Source organism: Ursus arctos, unplaced genomic scaffold, assembly GCF_023065955.2.
Source record: "Ursus arctos isolate Adak ecotype North America unplaced genomic scaffold, UrsArc2.0 scaffold_15, whole genome shotgun sequence".
NCBI lineage: Eukaryota > Metazoa > Chordata > Mammalia > Carnivora > Ursidae > Ursus > Ursus arctos.
In genome coordinates this window covers 62,431,504-62,454,129 of record NW_026622819.1, presented here as the reverse complement: position 1 = coordinate 62,454,129, position 22,626 = coordinate 62,431,504, and the positions used below count along the sequence as shown (strand labels likewise).

Sequence of the window (22,626 nt, the reverse complement as noted above, 5' to 3'; positions counted from 1 at the left end):
GATGTAGCAGGGAGCAAGCCAAAGTCCCTCTGGAAGCTTGTGTTCTAATGTTGGGATGGGGGGGGGAATAAACAAGTAAGTAAGTCAATAAAGAAGGTCACCTCTGATGTTGCAAAGCCGCCACATGAGGTTAGGGGACCAAGGGGAGCCTCTGTGAGGAGATGACTTTCAGTGGGGCTTGAATGACAAGAAGAAACAAGAAGATAGTGGGGGCTGAGACTTCTGGGTCCCAGTGCCTTCAAGGGACCCTCAGACCTCACCATCTCTACCCCCTGGTCCTGCAACACTCCCACTCCTTGCCACCTCCAGCCCCAAACCCAGGAAGCCTGTGATGGGCACAGGTGGGCGGAGGGTGATGACTGGCATGAGCTTGGTTTATGCCGGTGCCTGTGAATGACATCACACCTGGGGGCTTCCCCACCCCTGCCCCCCCCGCCCCCCAGGCCCACAGTAAATCATCCTGATGCTTTAAAACAAATACTTCTTAATCACTAAAAATTGAAGTGATTTCATGTGAAAATGTTAATGCATTCGGAATCACAGCCGCGCACTGCGTCTGACAAATTAGCACCCGGCCCGCGTTGTTTGTAGCTACATTTATCCTGGCGATGAGATGCAGAGGGGTGGCGAGGGCCGCTCCCGGCTGGGGCGCGCACATAGGGAGAGGGAGGGCAGAGGGACACAGGAGTCAAAGCCCAGCCCCATCCCTGACAGCCGGCCTGCCCCACTCCCTGCTGCAGAACCGCGTGTCTCCAGCGGCCCGGGCCCCCGGCCTGCCCCGCGATGCCAGCTCTGGACCATGAGAGCCACACCGGGCAGCGCTGGCCGGCCTCATGGCACGCGCCACGCGGACGCAGGCATGAGCGGCGCAGGAGCGCCAAGAGAGGAGAAGAGCGATTTTTGTAAGAATTTAATGAATCAGAAATTAGCATTAGGACGTGGAGACACTGGAACCCTCACGCATTGCTGGTGGGAACATAAAATGGTACAGTTGCTGAGGAAAACAATTTGGTGTTTCCTCAAAAAATGAAACCTAGAATTACCTACCATATGACCCAGCAATTCCACTCCTAGGTATATACCAAAGAGAACCGAAAACAGGTGTTTGAACAAATGCTCACACATGAGTGTTCAAAGCAGCATTATTCACGCCAGCCAACAGGTGGAAACAACCCAAACGGATGATAATGGATAAACAAAAAGGGGTCTGTCGATACAAGGGAGTATTATTCGGCCATAAAAAGGAATGATGTGCTGATACACGCCACCGCGCGGATTCGCCTGGAAAACACTGCGCTCAGTGAAAGAAGCCAGACACGGAAGGCCCCATGTTGTCCAATTCCATATACAGGAAAATACCCAGGGTAGGCCAATGCACAGGGACAGACAGCAGGCCAGCGTTCGCCAGGGGTGGGGGGAAGGAGGGATAGGAAGCAACTGCTAATGGGGTAACCCCTTGGGGTGAAGAAAATCTTTTGGAACTAAAGAGAGGTGACGGTTGTACAACACTGTGAATGTACTAAATGCCGCTAAACGGCGTACTTTAAAATGGTTAATTCTATGCGATGTGAGTTTCACTCCAATTAAAAAAATATGTATGCATATATGTACACATGCATCAAAGCACTTGAGAAGGGACTGAATCTCAACTGCATCGGACTTCCCTCAGCACATTTCACAGGCTAGTATTTGGTCTGGGGAGGTGGTGGGAGCAGCAGGCTCCGAGACTACAGGCCTGTCTTGCCTTCTCCTCGCACCTCCCCGACTCCCGGCCCTCTCCCCACCCCTGCCTCCGGATCAGCAACAAGACAGCCCAGGCCCGGGTCCTTCTGGATCATTGGCTCCATTCCACAACGAGGCAGAGGCGCACATCGGGGGTAAGGAAGGCTTGGGCTGGGCTCCCGCTCTCCTGGGACCCTGGCCTCCTGACTCCCAGGCTAGGGCAGAGCCAGCCACTCCATACCTGGGCTCTCCTGTCCCACACCCCCGCCTCCTAGCCATCTTCCTTACCCCTGTTGGCCTTACCAGATCTGCTTCAGCGATTTTGAGCCTTTCTGGTAGACAAGGGGGCCTATAGCATAAACGAACACAGAGATAAGTCATGATGCTTTCTCTTCACCTAACTCCACACGTTCCTGTGCCCAGACCACAACGGACCCCTTAGTAACCAAGTTCATTCCCACCTTCCTCAGACAGGTCTGACCATCCAGTCTAACCAGCACTCAACATGCCCGCATGAGCTCACTCCTGGTCACGTGGTCATGTGGCCTCTGCCGGCCTTCCAACTCCTGGAGAACACTCCTCATTATCTGAATCTACTAGTTGATGGTCGTCTCCTCCCACTAGAACGTGAGTTCCTCAAGGTAGGGACAGTTCCTGCCTTGCTCACTGCGTATTCATAGAGCAGAAGCCTGGTCTGGCACACAGGAGGTGTTCCATCAACGCGTACTTAATGACAGGTGCGCCCCCACCTTCACCTTGCCCTGTCCCCCAGTCCATCTTCTCCACTTCCCTCGAAAGCTCACTGGGGCCCTGGACCTTCTGCCCCACCCCCCTCCGCAGATGGCATGCAGAGGGGCTGGGGCTGCACCCTGGCTCTGCAGGGGGTGTGACTCTGCGTGGGCACATCATCTCTGAGCCCACCTGCAGACAGCTTCCAAGCAAGTGCTTTGCAAACACTCAGCAATCAACCTTGTCTTGCCCCTGCTCCCTTTGCTCAGGTTCCTCCTCTGAGGAATCTGCCAGAACCTGAGCCTTTCCTGGCTCTAATATCCTTGCACCCCAGCTCTACAATTTCTGAGTGTCCTCTGTGTCCTGGCACCCACTCTTCCCCACTCTCTAATGCTGGTTCTGTGCTTCCGAGCAATGGTCCCAAGCAGCTCCTGTCGACCTCCTGGGGGCGAGGGTCCTCCAGGCCTCCCTCATCTGCACGCACCCTCCCCGCCTGCAGCTTTCCCCGCCGCCTCCCAGCCGTGCTCCAAACCTGAAACTCTCCTGGCTTCCACTGCTCTCACTTTGGTCTGCCTCTGGCTTCCTCGGAAACTCCTCCCAAATTTTCCTTTTCCGTGTCAACGGCAGCCATCCCCAGTCGCTCCTTAGAATGGGATCTGAGCTCACGGTGCCCATGACCAGCTCCTTACAAATGGGCCTTTCATCTCCACTTCCCACCCTCACTGCGTCTCCAAGTGCCAGTCCTGGCTTTCCAGTGGTCATTTAGACGTTTCCGCCTGACCTTCTGTCGCTGCCTCAAAATGAACCAGTGAAATCTAAGGCCCCAAATGTGGGCTCTTCAAGCTGGAAGGGAGGGAAGGGGCAGGACCGTGCCTGCCATGTGCCGAGCACTGCGTGTGAGGTGCAGAATGCAGCCTTGTGTGCATGGGCAGTGGGGGCGCACACTTGCCAAGGTGACAGCCTGGTCCCGGCTCCTGGCCGCCCAGGAAAATGGGCTCTCAGTGCCAGATCTGAGTCTTCAAGGGAAGCCTGAGATCTGGACTTTTTGTGTGTGAATTCTCTCTTTTTTTTTAAACGTTGTATGTGCCACCTGGGGGTTGACTTCTCTGCACACTGCCACCTTTGGGTACATGCCAGGCCCCTTCCAGGTGCAGTACCAAGACCCAACCCACACTGGCATAAGCCTAAACAGGAATTTCTTGGCTCATGGGATTGACAGAAGAGTGCAGGGACCGAAGTCTCTAGGGCCTTGGGGCCTCCAGGACAATCTTCCCTGCTGTTTGTCTCTGATTTCCACATGTATTGGCCTCACTCCCCTCACCAGACAGGCTCTCTCCACACAAGGGGGAAGTAGCTGCCACTGGCCCAACATCCCCCCCCCCCCGCATCTTCACAGCTGCTAACCCCAGAGGCAGAGAAGGCAACTTCTCCACCTCCTCGTGGGGAAAGCCATGAGAAGAATCCCGACTGGTCACGTGGCCACTTGGAAGCAATCACGGAGTCCAGGATGTGTACCAGGATTTGCCCATGACTGACAGTCCCAACAGGACATGGTGTCGGGGAGGAGGTCACCTAAGGAAGAGTACAGGTGCCATGCCCATGAGAACATGTGCTAAATACTCAAAACCATAGGCACCAGAGAAACTACCACATCTCATGAGATGGGGTCAACTCGCCAGAAAGCCCAGTTCCCAAAGGGCGAGAAACTTCCCAAGGACAATGAGTATGGGTAGGGCTGAGAATAGAGTCCAAGTCATTCCAGGAGCCCCAGCATTTCCCTTTTGCCACAGAGCCTCACCAAGGCCGCCTGCCTCCCATCCATGGTCTCCATGAGAGGCCCCAACAGGGCCTGTTTCAACAACCTCCCCCGCCCCCCCCCACCGCCCCACCAGACGGAGAGCTTGCTGCCTGCTAAGACCACCTGTGTCCTCACCTATTAGGAAGGTCTTTCTCAGCCTCCAGTGTCTCGCACCTGCTGGTCCCAACCCTACCCTCTGGGGCTACACAGAACAAAGCAACTCCATCTTCCCTTCCTGCCTTCAGTGCCTTAAATTAAACAGTACAACTCCATCACCACCCAGGCCTTTGAGGACTTCTCTCTTGGGACATGACTTTAAGTCTGTCTGTTTGTTACCCACTGGCCAGAGGCGGGTTCTGTTGCTTATGGCCAAAGTGCCCAGACAGATGGCTGTGCTCTGGAGAGGCCCTGGCATGGTGCATGTCCCTGGTTGCAGCCCACGGCACTGTGCAGCCTTCTTGCTCTTTCAGCTTCTGTCCCGTCCATTACACAGCTCCCAATCCATTTTCTCTTTCTGACATCACTTCCCCTGGCTCAAGATCTCTGAAACATGTTTGCCTCTTCCCGGTCCCTTGCCTCCCACATGTAACATCCAGAGGCTCCTCCTTTCAAATGTCTCCCACATCCATCTCTTTTACTCCATCCCTGCTGCTTGCTCACTGGGAAGGTGGGGGGCTCATCATTTCTTGCCTGGATGACCGCTGCAGCCTCCTGGCTGGTCTCCTTGCCTCCAGCCTCTCCCTGCTCCCATCTATCCTACCTGTGCTGCCAGATTAATCTTCCTTAAACACCACTCACCTCCTGTCACTCCCCAGCTCAACGATGTGGCCAGCCCTATCACTTGTTGGCTCCCTACAGGCCCCATCTGCCCCAGCTGGCCTGTGCCTCCTGGCACCCCCAGCACACACACTGTCACCAGGGAATGCCTGTGCCCTCCCCCATCCCTTCACTGTCTGGCCCCATCCCACCACCCGCCCAGGCCCCAGGTAGAATCCCTTTCCTCTGGCCTCGGAGGGCCCCTGGAACTCAGGAGCAGAGGATGGGGGCAGCCAGGAAAATCCCTGAAGCCACGGTCCGTCCAGTCTGCAGGCCGGCAGGGAGGTTACCCCTGCCTGGCCCATCTAGGCTCTCAAATGTCGCTGTGGCCCCTGCCACCCCTCTGCTCTGCTCATCCTTAGGTCTTCAGGCTGTCAGGAGTCATACCTGGCCAAGTCACTGGGGGTGAGTCATCCTTCACCATGTCAACCTTCTTTCTCAAACCCTCCCACGAAAGCTCGTACCCCAGAATAAGCACCTTCCCAAGATTCCAGACCTGCAGGGTCTTGCCCTTGAGGCTCTCTGCCATTTTTGTCAACCAAGGACCTGGTGCTCCACTCCCCCACACCTCTGGTGTGGTCCCAGAGGGAGGCCCAAAGTGTCCCCATAGCGTGGGCAGCACCTCCCATGTACAGAGCATTCACCGTGGGCCTGGCACGGGGCTGAGTTGTTCCCCGCGGAATACTTCATTTACTCCGGGCAACCCTATGAGGTAGGAACCTTTCATTATCCATATTTTCTAGATGAGGAAACCAAGGCACAGAGAGCTGAAGTCACCTGCCTAAGGTCATCCAGTTTAAGATTCTAACGCACTCCATCACCTGCAGAGCCCTGGTTCTTAGTGGCTCTTGTGCCTCAGGGACTCCCCACCCTCAGCCCACCGAAGAGCCTGGTGTCCAGAAGGAGCAGCCCCACCTAGCTTGGGGAGATCAATGGGTCCTACAGGCCCACTCCCTTTCTGTGACCCCTTCAGAGGACTGGGGTGACCAGGGAACAGCAGTGTGCTGGAGCCAGCTCGCCTGTGCTAAAGAGAGCCCATCACTGGGGCACCGGGTGCCTCAGTTGCTTAAGCATCCACCTCTTGATTTCGGCTCAGCTCATGATCTCTCAGGGTCACGGGATCTAGCCCCAAGTTAGGCTCCCCACACAGCGGGGAATCGCTTCTCTCCCTCTCCTCTCCCTCCCCCTGCTCACGTGTGCTCTCTAAAATAAATAAATAAATCTAAAAAGAGAGAGAGAGAGAGCACGCCCCTCATTAAAATTTCTAGAATTTTGCAAGCCAGTTGACATCACCACATTGGTAGCTGAAAACAGGCTCTAGTGGGAGTATTCACACCATGGAAATTGGCGAACCAGGCCTCCAGCTCTCCCAGAGCGCCAAGTGCTAAACATCTACCAGTGTACCGTGCTTGAGAGGGGATGCTGACCACCGGGAGGGAGGGCATCCTGGCCTTTGGGTGGTGGGCTTCACACAATTCTCACCAAAGAGAGGCCCCCCAGTAGAGCCAGGGATCTAAAAGGAAAGGCATCTTGAGAGGAATGGGTGGGTCTCAGACATGGATCTCTGGCTGTGTGATCCCAAAAGATCTGGAGAAAGGTCTCTAGGAGTGTCAGGGAAGTTCTGAGGCATTTGGTAGGCTCGGATTCTGACTGGACATGACCAACATGGAAAGATGGACCAAAACCAAGTACAAAACCACTGACAAGAGACACGGAGTGGAGAAGCATGTAGGGAAGGCTGAGCTCAGGTCCAGCTGGGGCTTGGGGGAAATGCCAAAGCCACATGGTGCGGGAGGGGGCTTGGAGGAGGAAGAGCGGGCCTGCTGTGGGGGGGGGGGGGCTCCGGGAAGCCGGCCCGTCTGCCCCACCATTTTGCAGCTGAGGACATTGAGCTAGAGGGGCAGGACGCACTCCGGCAAGAAAGCACTGAGGATCGGAGGGCAGCGATCACAGGCCAAGCGGTTGTTTTGAATGAGTTCAGGTCTTTTGACCCAGACAGATCCCACCCCAGGGGCTGGCAGGGGGATCTCGTGCTGACCTCCAAGAAAGCGGGAGTGGGAGCGGCCACAGGGCAGGAGACTCATGAGCTGGGGTTGAGCTCTCGGAAGAGGAGGCAAGCTGGACTCGGTGAGCACATCAGCGTTCTTCAAGCGCAAGCAGCAAAACCGACTCTCACAAATTTAAGCAAAAAAGGGAAAATACTTGCAAGAAATTGGGTCATTGAGAGAAGGGACAAGAGGCTTAAAAAGCAGGTGCTGAAGGGAGAAAGGAACCAGAACCGGGGAAATGACTTACTTGTCTCATTGAGCCCTGCTGCTGAGATTAGGGGTCCCTCTAAATCCCCACCAAGGCTGTATCCAAAAGGAGAGAGGTCATGGGGTCCTAGTGGGACCAGGAATGGCAGCCGGACAAATACAAAACCCAACCAATGTCCACTGAAGGGGCCACAGCCTGATGACCCGCCGCAAACCCCAGGCATGATTCCCGTGGAGCTTCTCCGTCTGTTACAGACGAGCAGGAAGGTAGGGGCCACACAGAGACACACCAGGACTCCCACGAACCCTTCCCTCCAGACCGGCTTCCCTTATCATAGAGTTACTGTTGCGGTAGTTCAGGGCCAGGCTGGAAACAGCGTGTCTGGATTTCAGCCAGGCACCTGATACAATATCTCAGGATCTGCAAATGGAGATACATGAACCAGAGGACAGCACATTGAAGGGAATGGAAAACCTGTTGAATGGCCAGCATTGTTTTCTAACACCGCTGATTAAATAGCTCAGGTTGATCCATTTTCGGGCCTTTACCTTTGAGCCTCAGGCTGTGTCCTTGGTGCTCTTCAGCATTCTTATTAAATACTTGGGCAACCTATACTGATGGCACACTGGTTAAATCTCAGAACAATGCGCTCATCTCTTCTCAGTGGAGATCTGTGAGTGGTGGCAAACAGGACAGTGGCACAGGTGGCTTGGCTGTGGGGACTGGCGCCCGTGGCACAGCACTTGAGTTGGCCCAATGAGGAAGGACCAGGACATCTGATGGATGGCTGAGGAAAAGAGATGCTCCCTCCTTCCCCCTGGACTGGGCCTGCAAGAATGTAACGCCAGTAAGTGTGGCAGCCACCGTGGGACTGTGAGGGGAGAGGCTGTCGGAGAGTGGTGCCGACCCCTGAAGAGCAGAGATGAGGCATGAACCCTGGTCACACTGTTCTTCCTGGATCCAACCATGCCTGAAGCTAGTCTACCCCCTGTCTTTGAGTTACATGCGCCCATAAATCCCTTTTTGCTTAAGTCGATTTGGGTTGGGTTTCCCAATGTTTGCAATGGATACACTTAGTATTCTCTGCTAGTTCGTGCCAGGGCATTGTATCACAGTGGGACGAGCTGGGACTGACATCCAGAGGCAGGTAACAAGGATGTAGGAGACAGAGAAGGGGCTTGGAACCAGGCTACATGAGGAACAGCTGAGAGGACTGAAGGTGCCTGGCCTGGAAAGAGCAGACAGGGCCAGGCAGGGGCCCTGTCTTAAATAACTGAGAAGGGGGAAGGCATTCAGCCTGGCCCCAGAAGGAAGAGCCAAGAGCCATCTGGGGGAGCTTACTGGGAAGGATTCCTTCTCATTCTAAGAAAGTGGCTTTGAACAGTCCCAGCCACCTGAAGATGTGTGGTTGGGGGCAAGTTGGAAAGCCAACACCCAGGGCGTTTTATATTCAAAATCCTAGGGCCTGGACAGCCCTGCCTAGGTTTAGGAAGCACCCAAGATGGGGTCAGGAGGCAGGATATAGAGGGGGCAATGAGCTTGGAGAGATGGGGGGATTAGCCCAAGACCACACAGAGAATCAAGGTTCCCTGACGTTCTCCCATAGCCTTTCATGTCCATGGGGCACCAGACAATGCCCTGGCAGTAAATGACCACATGGAACAGTGTTCTGCTTCCGACGGTGTGGGAGTGTGTAGGGAAGGGGTCAGGCTGAGCAGTAACAAGGTTCCAGCCCTGCCACTTCATCTAAGAAATGGGACTAACTTCACCTAGCTTGTGGGCTGTCCTGATTCTGATCAGACGATGCAGGTAGAGCCCAGCACGGTCCATGATTAACACCAGCACGAAGTTAATTAAGAATAAAAAATGTAACAGTTTACAGCCACTGAAGGCTCGTCCTCTCCCGCCCCAGGCTTCTCTCCGAGCAGAAGGAGTGTGAGTTTTGTAGTCAAAGACCGGGACTGGAACTCCAGCCCAGCCTAGTTCCACTTGGACGGCAGGAAGCCCCGCACTCCCTCATCTGTAAAATGGGACCGATGACGGCGCATTCAAAGCCCCGGCCTACAGGCGGTGCTCACGGAGCGCTGCGATCTCTTCCTTTCCGCAGAGGTCAGCGGTGGGTGCTCCGCAGTCCGACGCACACCACACCGCCCGCCAGTGGGGCCCACCGGCCAGCCACGTCTCCGGGCCCCGGGGAGGGCGGTGGGGGCGGGGGTGCCGCTGGGCGTGAGAACCGAGGCGCAGCGGAGGCCGCCGAGCCGCGGTGCCCGGAGGCTGGACGGCTGCTCCCCGGGCGGCAGCCGAGCGCTCAGCCAGGAACTTGTTAACAGGCCCCGAACAAAGAGCCGCTAATCCGGCGGGCGGCCGCGGGCGGGCTGGCGGGCGGAGGGATCCCGCCCCTTCCCCGGCCCCGGCCCCGGCCCCAGCCCCTTCCCCGCGCGGCCGCCGAGTTTACAGCGAGCTCTGCACCCGCACCGAGCGGGGCGGGGCCGCGGGGCAGGACGCACCCGAGGGCGCCCCTCCCCAGAACCCGGCGCGCGAGCAGGCTAATTGCTAATCCCTTGGGCTCGGGCTCCCATTGGCTCGGGCCCCGGCCGCCCCTCGGCTGCCAACGTGCCCCACAGCCAGCCTAGCCGGGGGTCCCCCGCCCTGCAAGCTACCCGAACATCGGCCACGGAGTGGGGATGGTTTTTTGGAAGCAGGGCAGGCTCCCGTCACGCGGAGACTCTAAGGACGCACTCCTACCTGCCCGTGCCTGGCACCCTTTTTTCAGGGAGGAGGGAGGGGCCTGGAAAGATGCGCGGGGGCGGGGGGGGGGCGTGATTCACCCTGCAGCCCCTCAACTCCATCTGGTCTCTGCCCCAATTAGGAAGGGGTAGGGTCTCACTCCGGGTGTACCCCCTGCAGGCTCCCTGCCGGACGTGCTGGGGTGGGGCAGTGGGGGGGAGGTGGGGTCCCACCTGCCCTCCTGGCTGGGGAGGTGCAGGGCAGAGGTGGGATACAGGGTCCAGAGCTCCCTACCCAGGGGCCCTGCAGCTGTAGCTCGGGCTCAGTCTAGACCGACTCCCCTCCCCAAATCTCAGCCACGTATTTGCCTGGAGCTCAAGGTGACCCTGAGCCTTCCAGATGGACAGAGCTCTGACATCCAGGTGTGGGGAGGGTCCCAGCTCTGGGAGACTCACCCATCAGGGCGCTGGCCCTTGGTGCTCTCTTCAGGGGCGCCTCCCCCTTCTAAGTGGGACCTAAAACCTGCCCCTTTGTGACCTACCCTGGGGACGAGCAGCTGCCACTCAGGCCTCTCCAGATTTGAGTCTCTCCCTCTCCCCCCTCTCAAACAGGGCTGGAATGCGCTTGTCTACAACCACACCTGGAGAAGGGAAGGAGCCCGGGCAAAAGAGACAGAAAAAAACGCCAGCCAAAATGCAGGCCTCCCCTCAGGGCTCTGCCCTCCCACCTGGACCCCCAGCTGCACCCTCTCCCATGAAGATGGCACCAAGGACCCCCCCAAAGTGAGGACAAAACAGTGCCCTCTGTCATATCCATCACCGTCCATTGCTAACAGTTACTGAGCACCTACTGTGTGTCAGGGCTATGACACACTGATGACATGCACTGGTCCACGTAATCCACATGACAACCCTGTCAGGTCCTTTGAGCGCTCCATTTTATAGACAGGAAAACCGAAGTCCCGGGAAAAGCTAGATCGCCAGCGAGGACTAGGGCGGGGCACAGGGGGTGTCAAGGGCACAAAATTTAAGGAGGCTGACACTGCACTTGCACACTTAATTTCTGCACCCTGGGCACCTCCCCGGCCTCACCCTAGTCCAAGACCTCGTCCAAACTCAGACTCCGGAACTTGGCGACTCAACCATTCCGCCACCTCCTCAGCGTGCCTGGGATTCTGGCTCCCAAAGACCAAAGGCTGCTGTGGCTTCTGCCATCAGTGCTTGGGAAGAGGGTGGGCCTCAGGCACTGGCACTCTGACCTTCTGGGAGCCCTAAGAAGGCCGGTTTTTGCCATTGGGGGTGGTCACCGGCTAAAGCAGGGCCCTGTTTCCTGACTCAGGTGCTGGGACTCACAATTCCCACCTCTGCTTCACAGCCACCTTTGGCCCTGCCACAGCAAGCCACCCGGCTCCAAGGCAATGCCGGCAGCTACCGCTGGGGTGGCTGGGGGCTTCAGCGGGTGCTGGGCAGGTGTGAGTGGTTCCTCGGGGAGCCTGCTGCTGACTGCGCAGTCCACCCCAGGCTCCCAAGGCAGCCTCCCTGTGCACCAGCCTCTGCTCCAATAGAGTCATCAAGTCTAATGCTTAGGATACAAAGAGGCAAACAGCCCAGAGAGGTTAAGTGACTTGCCCAAGATCACAAAGCCATCGAATGGCAGAGCTGGGACTAGAATTTAGTCCCATCCAGGGCCCCCACCCCTTTTGCTGCCATGTTCTGTGTCAGAGTTGATCATCAGAACATGGTTCCAGGACAAGCTGAACCCAAATCATCAGCTTCGTAGAACACCAAACAAAGTTCTTTGCACGCTGGAGGAATCGGAGTCTGAGTCAGTCCCAAATCCCTGCAGGGGGTGGTACGTGTACAGATTGGAAGGGGGGTGTTTACTTCTTCCAACTAAAAGCATGACTCCTTCCTGGGGCTCCTGCCTGGGGCTGGAGCAGCAACAAATGTTCTCTCTTATCTCTGGACTTGGGCCCTGGTCACCTCAAGACTCTAGCTCTGTCCTAATTCATGCCGCTTCAATGCCGGGGAAAATGGAAGGAGATAAACAGCCATAGCTGTCTCGCCCATGCTGGGTTCCACCCTGGGCACTCTATGTCGCCCATCATCTCCTTACTATAACCTCAGGAAGCAAAAGCAACCCTATTCTAAAGACGTGGGAACAGGCTAGGGAGTAAAAGTTACTTGTCCAAGGTCAGGTGGCTTAGACTAAAACCCAGGCCTGTCTGTCTTCAAAGCCCCTGCCCTTGCTATGGTACCTGACAGGAAGAGGGGGCTGAGGCTCCCCACAAGGCAGGAGGACCTGTCAATGCCATTCCCACAGGAGCAGACAAGAGGTGTGAAGGGGTGGACCAGAAGAATTGATCACAGGAAGCTGAGATCCCCTTGGGTGGTGAGGATGATTGGGGTTCAGGGGCCAGACTTCCCTGGTGCTTGGTCTCAGGAACCAGAGGTCCCAATAGGTTCTGCACAAAGCAGCCCAAGTCTTGGTGTCAATTCCATTCCTGAGGATAGGGGTGGGGCCCAAGGAAGAGGCCACCAGGACAGATGGTCAGGGACAGGATGGGCAATGCCATGGCTCAGTGCCCCTCAACCCCACCTTCCAGGGGCTTGAGTCTACAGGGCTGGGGCCCAGAATGACATTATTTGCGTGACAAGACACTGATCTGGGAACATCTATGTTGGGAGGGGTGGGGATGAGTAGGGCGGTTCCTACTCAACAGACCTGGGCATACAACCTGTAGGAAAGACCCACAAACACGCATGATCACGTGAGCTGGTTTGCCATCTGTGTGAGGGTCCAAGGCACAGCCACCCCATGGTGGGGCTTTAACTCATTCATTCCTACCTCGGACAGGAGCCATTTCTAGCCTCCCCAGAGTGAAGCAGTCTGTGTTCAGGGACAGGGATGGGGAGGGCTGCCAATGGGGACAGAGTAAACCTCTCTCCCCCTCCCTAGCTGTAGCAGCCCTCCCTACCTAGCAAGAGAACCCTAACACAAGTGGAGGAAAAAAAGAGAAAAAACACGCACTTGCCTGAGCGTGACTCGGAGCACGTTAGGGGCTAAGAGCAGGGTCGCGGTGCTGCAGACGATGGCAGTACTTGGAGGAAGCTCTGGCATGAGCCAAGAGGGAGCTCAGGCCCGAGGCTTCTGGCAGTTGCCCCAGACCCCATCTGCCTCTCCAGGGCTGAGGAATCTGCCCTGTAGGCCACTCAAAGCTCAGCAATGTGCCATGGCCCCTCCATGGGCCCTGGGAGGAGTTGGGGAGGCCTCTTGGAGGGAGTAGGGTCGAAGCTGGGGGCTGAGATAAGCAGAACAGTTGGGACTGGCAGCGGCAAGGGGGGGTTGGCCTAGGTCTGGACAGAGCAGAAGACGTCATCCATAGGGTGAGGAGTGTGGCTGGCGGGGCCGGGGGCACCAGGTTCTGCAAGGCAAGGGAGCTATAGGACAGAAGCCAGAGTTTGTCTGGGGGTGTGGATGCCCAGCCCATCAGCAGTTAAAGCTGAGTCCTAGTGGATCAGCCCAGTCATGCGTGGTGGTACAGGTGTTTCCCTAAGGACCTCAGGCTCAGGGCTGGACTTCACCTTCAGGCACTGGGGAGCCACAGAAGGTTTTCTAGTGGGGTTCCATCCTGCATACCAGGGACATTAATCAAAGTAGAGGAGGCACAGAAGGGGGATGAGTAGGGGTGGTCACTGCACTGGTCCAGATGGGGAAGGTTAGGGAGAAAGGGGCTGGGGGGCAGAGTTGTGACAAAGGAAGAGAGGGACACAAGCAATGTCACAAGTACAACTGAGCTGGAGGACTCGGTGACAGATTAAACATGAAGCGTGAAGGAGAAGGGAGAGCCAAGAGAGACGGCAAGGTTTCCAGCCCCGGGCTGGAGGACTAGGGGGAGGGGGAAGGTGAGGAGGGGGCCGCAGGAGAGGGTTGGCCTCGATAGAGCAGGCCCAGGCCCAGGGACACGTGTGTTCCCAGGCAGCTGCTGAGCCCAACACCACGGCCTCTGTGTGGAGAAGGGGTCCCCCCACCCCAGGCTGGAGGCAGCTCCTGCCTTTAGACTACATGGCTTGAATCTGCAGGTCTGGGGCCCAGAGCAGCCCCGGGAGGACAAAGTTATATAAGACAGGAGGGCTCCCGGCCCCTGGCTGAGGCCAAAGCTGGCTGCTTGGAGGAACCTGCCAGGGGCTCCTGGGTGAGGGTTTGGGACCTGGATCAATGCCAATCCCCAGCTTCCTGAGGGAAGCCCCTCCCAACATGGGCAAGGGGAAGCAGGCAGGCCAGTCAGAAGATAAGCCCTCTCCTGGGGACACCTGGGGTTCCTGAAGTCCAGCACAACCCATCCCTGAGGCAAAGTGACAGCAAGGTATCTCTTAGCCCTAAAGAATTAAGACACCCTCCCCCTGACCAGCTGTTCTAGTCTGGGGTGAGGGATGGACAGAGGGGTCCAGGACCAGCCCTGAGGATGGGGCTGGGGCCCGAGGAAGAGACCCCAGGATAGATTGCTGGGGTCAGGGTGGACATACCACTGCTCAGTGCCTTCAGCAGCACCACCTTCCAGGAGAACCAGCTCCTTGTGGGCCCCTCCCCCTAGGAGTGCAGGGATCCCTGTGCCAGGCAACCAACAGGTGGGAGCGGCCCACGGGGTGGGGAGGCAGGTGCCAGCTGTGCGACTGGGTATGAATGGGAAAAAGCTGTGAGATGGGGTGGGGGTGGGGTCCCTGTGTGCAGGGGCACACAGGGGGTGAGTGTGCTGAAGGGACAGGCTTTTGTGTGAGTCGGTGACAGAGGGTGGACCCCTGGCCTGGGAAGCGGGATGCTGCAGTCCTGCTGGCCCCCGGCGCCCCCTGCCGCCCGACTGGCCGTCCCTCCCTCAGCCACTCACACACATTTTTCACTGGCTGCTGTTGCCGAGGAGATGATGGGTGGTGTGGGAGGAGGTGCGGGAGGAGCTGGGGTCATCTCAGGGCCAGCCTGCCTGGGCACGTGTGCCCAGAGCCCGTGGGGGACAGCAGTGAGGGGCCCCAGATAAGGAGAAGGGCCCCTGCATGCCCTTCAGAGGCTCCTCCCACAGGCCTGGGAGTGGATGCCCAGAGGCAGCCTCTGCTCCCAGGGCGGCCCTGTGGCGCTGGTGCCCACCTGACAGCTCCCTGGGCAACCTTGGACCAGGCCCCAACAGGTGCCCCACCAACCCCGGATGCCGTTCCCCTACTCTGTGACCTTCCGAGGAATCCATGTGGCACCCCCCAGGCTGTGGCACCCTGACTCACCGGCACCCACCACCCCCTTATCCTATCCACACACGCTCACCTGTGCAACTGCTCGCAGCCGCCACACACGTGCAGCAGGCCAGCCGTCACACGAGCTCATCTGGCCGCACACACACCCGTGCTGCACACACTGCCGGCCCCCATCGTCGCCAGGGCACACACGCCAACCCACGGGCCTCACACGTGCTCACGTGGGCAACATGCAGATATGACCACAGCCTTCTCACACACAGCCGCCTCAGTAAACATTTCCTGGGCGCCCAGCTGGTATTGGCAACACCTCCCCTGTGTGAGGAGCACGGACACCCCCAGTTCACCATGACCGGCTCGCCAACCCTGCACCCCTGAGGGTTGCACACAACCCTAACACGGATATGTGTGCAATACGAACACACGCCCAGCAGCGGTGCTGCCTCCCAGCTCGATGAGGATTAAAAGGGGAGGTCACAGGGCAGGAAGGTTTGTTAAAGTGAGGATTTGGGGGGGGTGATGGGGTGTTGGAAAACGGATAGGGTAGAGCCGAGGGAGGACTGAGGGGGCAGATTGGGGAGGGCAGCCAGGCAGAATGGGTGCAGGATGCTACGCAGAGACCCTTTAAAGAAACAGCCATCAGCTTCAACCATCAGGCTGGTCTCAGCTCTCACTCATTGATCTTCAATCAGTCTGGCTTCGCATCTCAGGAACCCCAACGCTCCCTTCTGACCCCTAGGTTTAACAATGGCCCGGCCAGGCTGGGAGGCATTCCCCAGGTTCTCAGGGCAGCAAGAATCAAGAATTGCTAGGGTGAGCCTCATGCCCCCTTGATCACCCAAATGACCCCCCCAATACACACATAACCTCAGCTCTGCTAAGTGCATGGATTGGGGGGGGGGGTGGATCATGAGGCCCTAACAACTCAGTCTAGGTACAAGCTCAGGGAGAACAGACAAAGGATGCAGGGGAACTCCCCCCACCCCAAGGGAGGTGGGCTGAGAGCTTAGTTACCAAGCAGGTTAGGGTGGCCAACGGGACATGAAGGGAGGAGGAAGGGCGGTGCAATGGAAGGGAGAAAGGAGAGTGGCAGCGGCCCCAGGTACACAACTCTGGCCCCCCACGCACCAAGGAGGCTGGGAACCACAGCCCTGGCCAGGGGCCACGGGCCTTTGTGCGGGCTGCAAGGGCTGGGGGCTGGTGTATGCGCCTCCACGCCTGAGTGTGTGCGTGTGCGAGCGTGTGGCGGGGACAGAGGAGGACACTGTGTTCTGGACGTGGGCAGAAGCCAGGTGCCAAGTCGGAATTGTGAGTAGCTGTTTGGGTCAGATACGACCGGGAAGAGGTATCTTAAGCCCCCTCCTCATTTTCCTGGGCACTTGGAATGTGGTCAAAATCCTCTAATCTGTGACCCTCAAAGTCAGGCTCCCCCAGGCATTGATTCAACCCCCCGACTCTGCTCTGGGGCCGGGCAACCAGCAAACTTCCCCCGCCCGGAGGCGTGGAACGTTTACACTCGCCAGCCCCGCGCGCTGACAGCTGCTCCAGCACTTGGCAGAACCCAGGCTTCCGGGGAAGCGCACGGGGAAGCTGCGCAGCAGCGACAGGCGGCCCCCGCGTCCCGCCTCGCAAAGTTTGGCCTCGGGGGGCTTCCAGCCGGGTCGGCAACGCGGGTCAGGGACCCCCCAGAGTAGCGAGCGTTCACGCGCACAGTCCCCCGCAAGCCTCCCCAGAGCGCGCGCGTGACTCACCCGAGCCGTGGAGCCAGGCGGTGAGGACTATGCCCAGGAGCGCTGGCCACAGGCCGGGCCGGACGGCCATGGCCGCGGGCGGGCGGGAGAGCGGGCCGGCCGCGCGCGGGGCCCCGCGGGCGGGAGGGCGGCTTTCAGCGCCGCAGCCCAGAGCCCCAGCCCGGGGCGCCCCCGGGGCCCATGCCAGCGGACTGCGCTGCCTTGGGGCGGCCGGCTGCGGGGCGCACGCGGCGCGTGGCTCCCCTGGGCACCGGGAGCACAGCAATGCAGCCGGGGCGGAGCGCAGCGCCAGCCGCGCAGCGCACCGAGCCAGCCGCCGCGCGGAGCCCGCAGCCGGGGAGCGGGCCGGTGGGCGCCGCAAAACCCGGACTGGAGCAGCGGAGCGGGGCGGCGGCAGGGCGGGGCGGGGGAAGGAAGGAGGGGCCGGGCCGCCCCACGCCGCGCGCGCGGGCCACCCTCAGCTCCGGGGATCCCTCCCGGCGTTGCCCGAGGCTCCCCCGGGGAGGGGTTGGGGTGGTGGGCGGGGAGGCCTCCCACCGCCCCGCTAGGTCTCCGGGGACAAGGCCCGGAGTCCGAAACCCGGAGTGGATCGGTTCTCCGGATCTGGGCTCTCCCAGGCCCGCCAGCCTGCGCACAGGTGGCCCGGGAGGGGCCCAGGGCTGCGGCGACCCCGGCGCGGAGCCAGCCTGCAGAGAACGGCCTGGGGCAGGGGTGCCCGGGGCAGGTTCCGCTGCAGTCCTCTCCCCCCCACCCCACCCCACTCCCCGCCTCCCGGCAGTGCTCCGAGGCCGTCAGCGTGCTGCGGTACGCCACCAGCCCGCGGCTTGGATAGGGGACTGCGGGAGAGCGCCCGGGCCCCGGCCCTCGCTCAGAGGCGCTCGGGCAGGCCAGACTCGGCCACTCGCAGTCCCAGCTGTGTAGCCTGGTGGACCCCAGTGTGACTCAAGATTTCTCTAACCCCGTGGCGCCTTTCGCTTAAGGAAAACAACCCCAGGGTGCAGCGTCTCTGACTGGGCGCGCGGTGCTTGCGCCCTGAGCGCGCACGACGCCAGAGACGTGGGCGTGAAGGGCCGAGCAGGGCTTTGGAAGCTGTGGAGACCCGGGGTAGGGTCTAGGCGCCTCCGCCTTCTAGCTCTGTGACCTTGGGCATGTCACGTCGTCTGCCGGAGCCTCCAGCAATGACCGCTGCTGGAGTCTCCTGCTCCCCACCCCCATTCCCTAATCTGGTTAAAGTAAACAGGGTTGCCTTGAAGGAGAAAGGAAATGACAAACGCGCAACATATACACAGGGCGAATGGTCAGAAAAAGAGAGGGTCCTACTCTGGGTCTGGAGAGGGATGAGAAGCGTGAGGGCAAGGTCGCAAACGAAACCTCCTACGGGGACCAGTCCATAATATAAACTGGTGCTGCACGCTGGGTGATATAACAATGGTCTGCGCTTCCACAAAGAGATATGAGCTCTCCTATATTTCTTGAAACCACGAGGCCCTCTCTCGGTCTGTCTTTTGTTTCCCACTTTTGATAGAGAAGGGTTGCAAGAAATGTTTTGCTTTTCTCTTAACTCGTGTAAGAAACATTAGCCAATGACCAGATACACAGGTATGGGCGCTGGACTTCAGCGCCAAGGAGGCGGCAGCACCGGACACGGGGCAGAGGATCCCATCGCAGGGGCAGCTGGCTCTTCTAGTCCAGGTGCCAGTTGGTGTCGCACTGGGGCCCAGTATGGCCATAGCGTCCAGATTTTCAACAGAAGCCATCATATGTGAAATCTTGGGGTTTCGATATTTTAACTAAAAAATAATTTTTATTTACTTACCTCATGCGAGCCCAAATGAAAATGTCCACAAACGCCCCGCAGCTTCCAGGTTTTGAGCTTCGGTGATCGCTCGTCTGCGGGCTTCGTCCACTTGATCCACCAGCTGGAGCGTGCGTGTGTTTGCCCAGGCTGCTCCCTCTGACACTATGCCTCACCGTGCTCCCAGGGAAGAGGTGGGTAGGAGAGGTGAGACCTTACCAGGACCATCATTTGGGGCACCTGTGGAAGAGGGATAGTTAGGAACTGGGGTTTAGGCACTGAAGAGAATGAAGTACTGGGATTGGGGGCTGGGATATAAGATGACATCATAATGGTCTCTGCTGACTCTGCTGTGTCCTTGCCTACATTTATAATATCCTCACATGCAATCCTGTTAAAGGAACATTATCATCCCCATTATACAGATGAGGTCATTGAGACTCAGGGAGATGAAGTGCCATATGTCCAGGGCCAACCTTATTCAATGTTTGCAGGGCTAGTTAAGATTGGTCCTAGGGGGGCTTTGACTTCAATGTCCATGCTCCTTACGTTTCCTCTTCCTGCAGTTCTTGCTCTGGGATTAGAATTTGGGAATAAGGTTTGGGGAACAAGAAAGGAAAGGGTCTCTATCTCTCTTCAGTTCTCTGCTATGTTCACTTCGCTGGCCTCCTTCAGCCAGAGTAGAATGATCTGTGTAGTAGTCAGGATAGACTAGGTTATGTCATGGTAACAAACAGTCCCCAAATCTCAGTGGATTCCATCAACAAAGGTTTATTTCTCATTTGTTCATCATGGGTCTACTGCTCCAGATTATCTTACAGGCTGACAAAACAGCCACTCCCTGGAATATTGCTGGTCAGTGAGACAGAGGAAAAGAGAGCTCTGGAGGTACACCACCAACAATCAATGGCTCAGCCCTGAAATGACACATGTCACTTCCACTGACAATTCATTGGCCAGAACCGGCCTCATGGCCCCATCCAAAAGGGCCAAGAAGTGCACTTGTCCTCCATGCCGGCTTCTGAAATATGAGGATAGTAGCATAAATGATGACCACTGCCGCAAAGCCCAACATGATCAGGCCCTGCCTACCCCTGCAACCCTGCTTAGGCCTCAGCCCTGGTGGCCTCCTCCTCTGTTTCTCCAGCATCCAAGATCACCCCCACCTCTGGACCATCCCATTTGCTTTTCTTCCTGGGACACTCTGTCCCCAGACCTTCACATGGCTGGTTCCTTGTAGTCATTCAGGCCTCAGCTCAGCTGCCCCCTTCCAGTTGGTACTCAGGGCATGTCAGGAAAAGGAGCAGGGATGCCCTTGCAGAGATGGGGCGGAAATGTCTCACCTGAATTCTGCTTAAGAATCCAGGTTGGAGGGCTGCCAGGAAGTGCTTGTCTCAGGCTCAAAGGTAGATGGTCAGATAGGAGGGCTCCTAACATCTTTAACCTTCTTTGCCTTTGAGCCTCAGACTCCAAGGGAGGGAGAGGCCAGACCCTGCCTAGGCTGGACCCTCCGACAAGTATCTGTGGCCCCCTAGCAATACCCCAGTGACTGTGCATGGGTTTCACCTCCAGCTGCTCTGCTGGCTAGGAATTTCTCCTTGCTAGGCAGCAGGAATCTGCCTCTCATCGGATTCACATTTTGGGGCCTCATCAAAACTCTCTCCCCCCTCCCCCCATGTTCATTTCTGCTATTCAGAAGACTCTTAATCCTTTTTTTTTTTTTTTTTTTTTTTTTACTTCAGAAGACAAAGTCTGGGTCTATCTTGAATTTTCTCCCTTTAGACCAAACAGTTCTGCTTCTGTTACAGGCTAGCAACAGAGCCCTGGGGCCCTGTCCTTGCCACCCTGGCCCCCTACTGCAAGTGCCCTGCACCAAGGCTGCCCCTCTGAAGCATCTCTTGAAGGGACTCGGCATGTCTCCTGCCCACATGGCCTGATGCACTAGCAAGGTCCCAATTAGCTGCTGGTGTGCGCTGGATGGGGGACCTCTAAGCCCATGGGGAGACCATCACTGACTTGGAGCTGTGCCAGAAGCTGGTTACAATGTGCATCTGCAGGCCCTTCCCTAGCCTGATTCGGATCCAGTGTGTCTGGGGAAGTGTCTAGGAGCCTGTGCTTTGCCCACGCGTTCCGCCCCTACCAGCTATTTCCACTGGTGCCAGTGGTCTGAAGACCGCGCTTTGAGGAACACTGCCCTGTGTCTTTCCCATAGGCCCTGCCGACAGCTGGATGCTCCCCCATCTACCCTTGGGACACTCGCTTTCTGAATTTAAGTGCAGAGACTTCAATGCATCCCAATTCTATTCCATTGTATTACATCTAATCCCTCTTTCCTATATGGAGCCCTCTCAGGAAGTGGAAGCTGTCGGGCAGGGTGCTTGCTATTTTCTTCAGCTTCCTGTCATTACCAGATGAGATTGGAAGTCATATATTCTTTCAACCAAGTCCTTCATAAACCGGTTGCTGAGGGCAGGACCAAGGAGAGAGCCCAGTGGCTCCCTACTTCAGACTACCTTGTAAGTTGCACTAGGGTAATAAATCAATATCTCTTTCATCCACTCAGGAAACCTCTGACCACACCATCCTTCTGCTCACATCTCATTGCTGCACCCACAAAATAAACAGAAAGACCCTGAAGAGCCCCAGATTCATGAGCCTCTAACTTTGTCCTAACCTACCAGGCCAATAACTGAAACAAGAAATTAGTTCCATGGGCTGGACTTGCTCTTGGTGACCCAACATTGGGTCTTGATAGTCCCTGCCTTGACCCAAACATCCATATTTGTCCACTGCTCAACATCCAGCTCTGTCTTCTGGAAGCAGCAGCTTCCTGTCTTTCCTTCGTGGGATCACCCTTCTCCACCATCAGTGTATGAGATTCACATGGGGCTACCCCACCCCAGTTCTAGAGGATAGCACATGCTTCAGGCCTAACCACTCGGCATCCACTGTGTCTTGAACCCCAATGATTCACTTAGGGATGGACATATGACCCAAACCAAGTGCTCAGGCTCTTTTCTGGGATTTTTGTTAGAACTAAGGAGAGAAAGAATTTCTTTTCTTGGTGAACTTGGAGCAGAAAAGAGGAGCTTCTGGAGCTGCCACCATGTGAGGAGCACATGCCTGACACTGAGCCTGGGCAGGAAAAGCAGAGCCTGGAGAAAAGAGAGACACTGAATATTGGCTCATCTTTCAAGCCCTCTGGGTCCAGCTGCTCCTGAAGCCACCAGATACACCCCTGGTTTTTCAGTTACATGAGCCAATAGATTCCCTTTTTTGTTGTTTAAGCCCTTTTGGGTTTCTGTCATGTGTACTTTAAAAAATGATCCAGAATCATCTTTTATAAAAATCAGTTCTCGAGCCTTGCCCAAGATGGAGCAAGCATTTATTAGTGCCTACTGTTTGCAAGGCTTACTGCCACCCAGTTGGGGAAACTGCAGCCTGTGGGAGAAGACATAGATGTCTTCCCAGTTGTAAGTTAGGGTGCAATGAGAGCCAGGTCATAAGACAAGTGAAGGATGTGTGGGGGCTATAAGGGAACGAAAACTAGAAATAAGCCTCTTCAGAGGACCCTCAGCAATATCTGGACCAGTCTCTTCCTCACGCAGAACTCCAACATCCACCCATTGCTGAATTCAACACACACACACACACACACACACACACACACACACAGCATGCCAGCACCCACTCAGTCTGCTCTTAACTCAAGTGCACGTCCCACACCCAACTCACACACACGTGCATGCCCAGCCACTGAACATGGTCAATAAAAACACGTTTCCCATATAT

The 22,626-nt window shown here is 57.1% G+C and overlaps 1 protein-coding gene across 2 annotated transcripts in view; it reads right to left on the bottom strand.

Annotated features, from left to right (window-relative positions):
* The window catches only part of UNC5A (unc-5 netrin receptor A), a 61,508-nt gene extending 44,398 nt beyond the window's left edge, over positions 1-17,110 (bottom strand). For both annotated transcript variants that reach the window (XM_057312352.1, XM_026511037.4), the window contains exon 1: positions 17,040-17,110. In XM_057312352.1, coding sequence (XP_057168335.1) covers positions 17,040-17,109 — 70 coding nt within the window. In that variant the 5' untranslated portion in view covers position 17,110. The remainder of the gene's footprint in view (positions 1-17,039) is intronic.
* Positions 17,111-22,626: the final 5,516 nt, after the last annotated feature.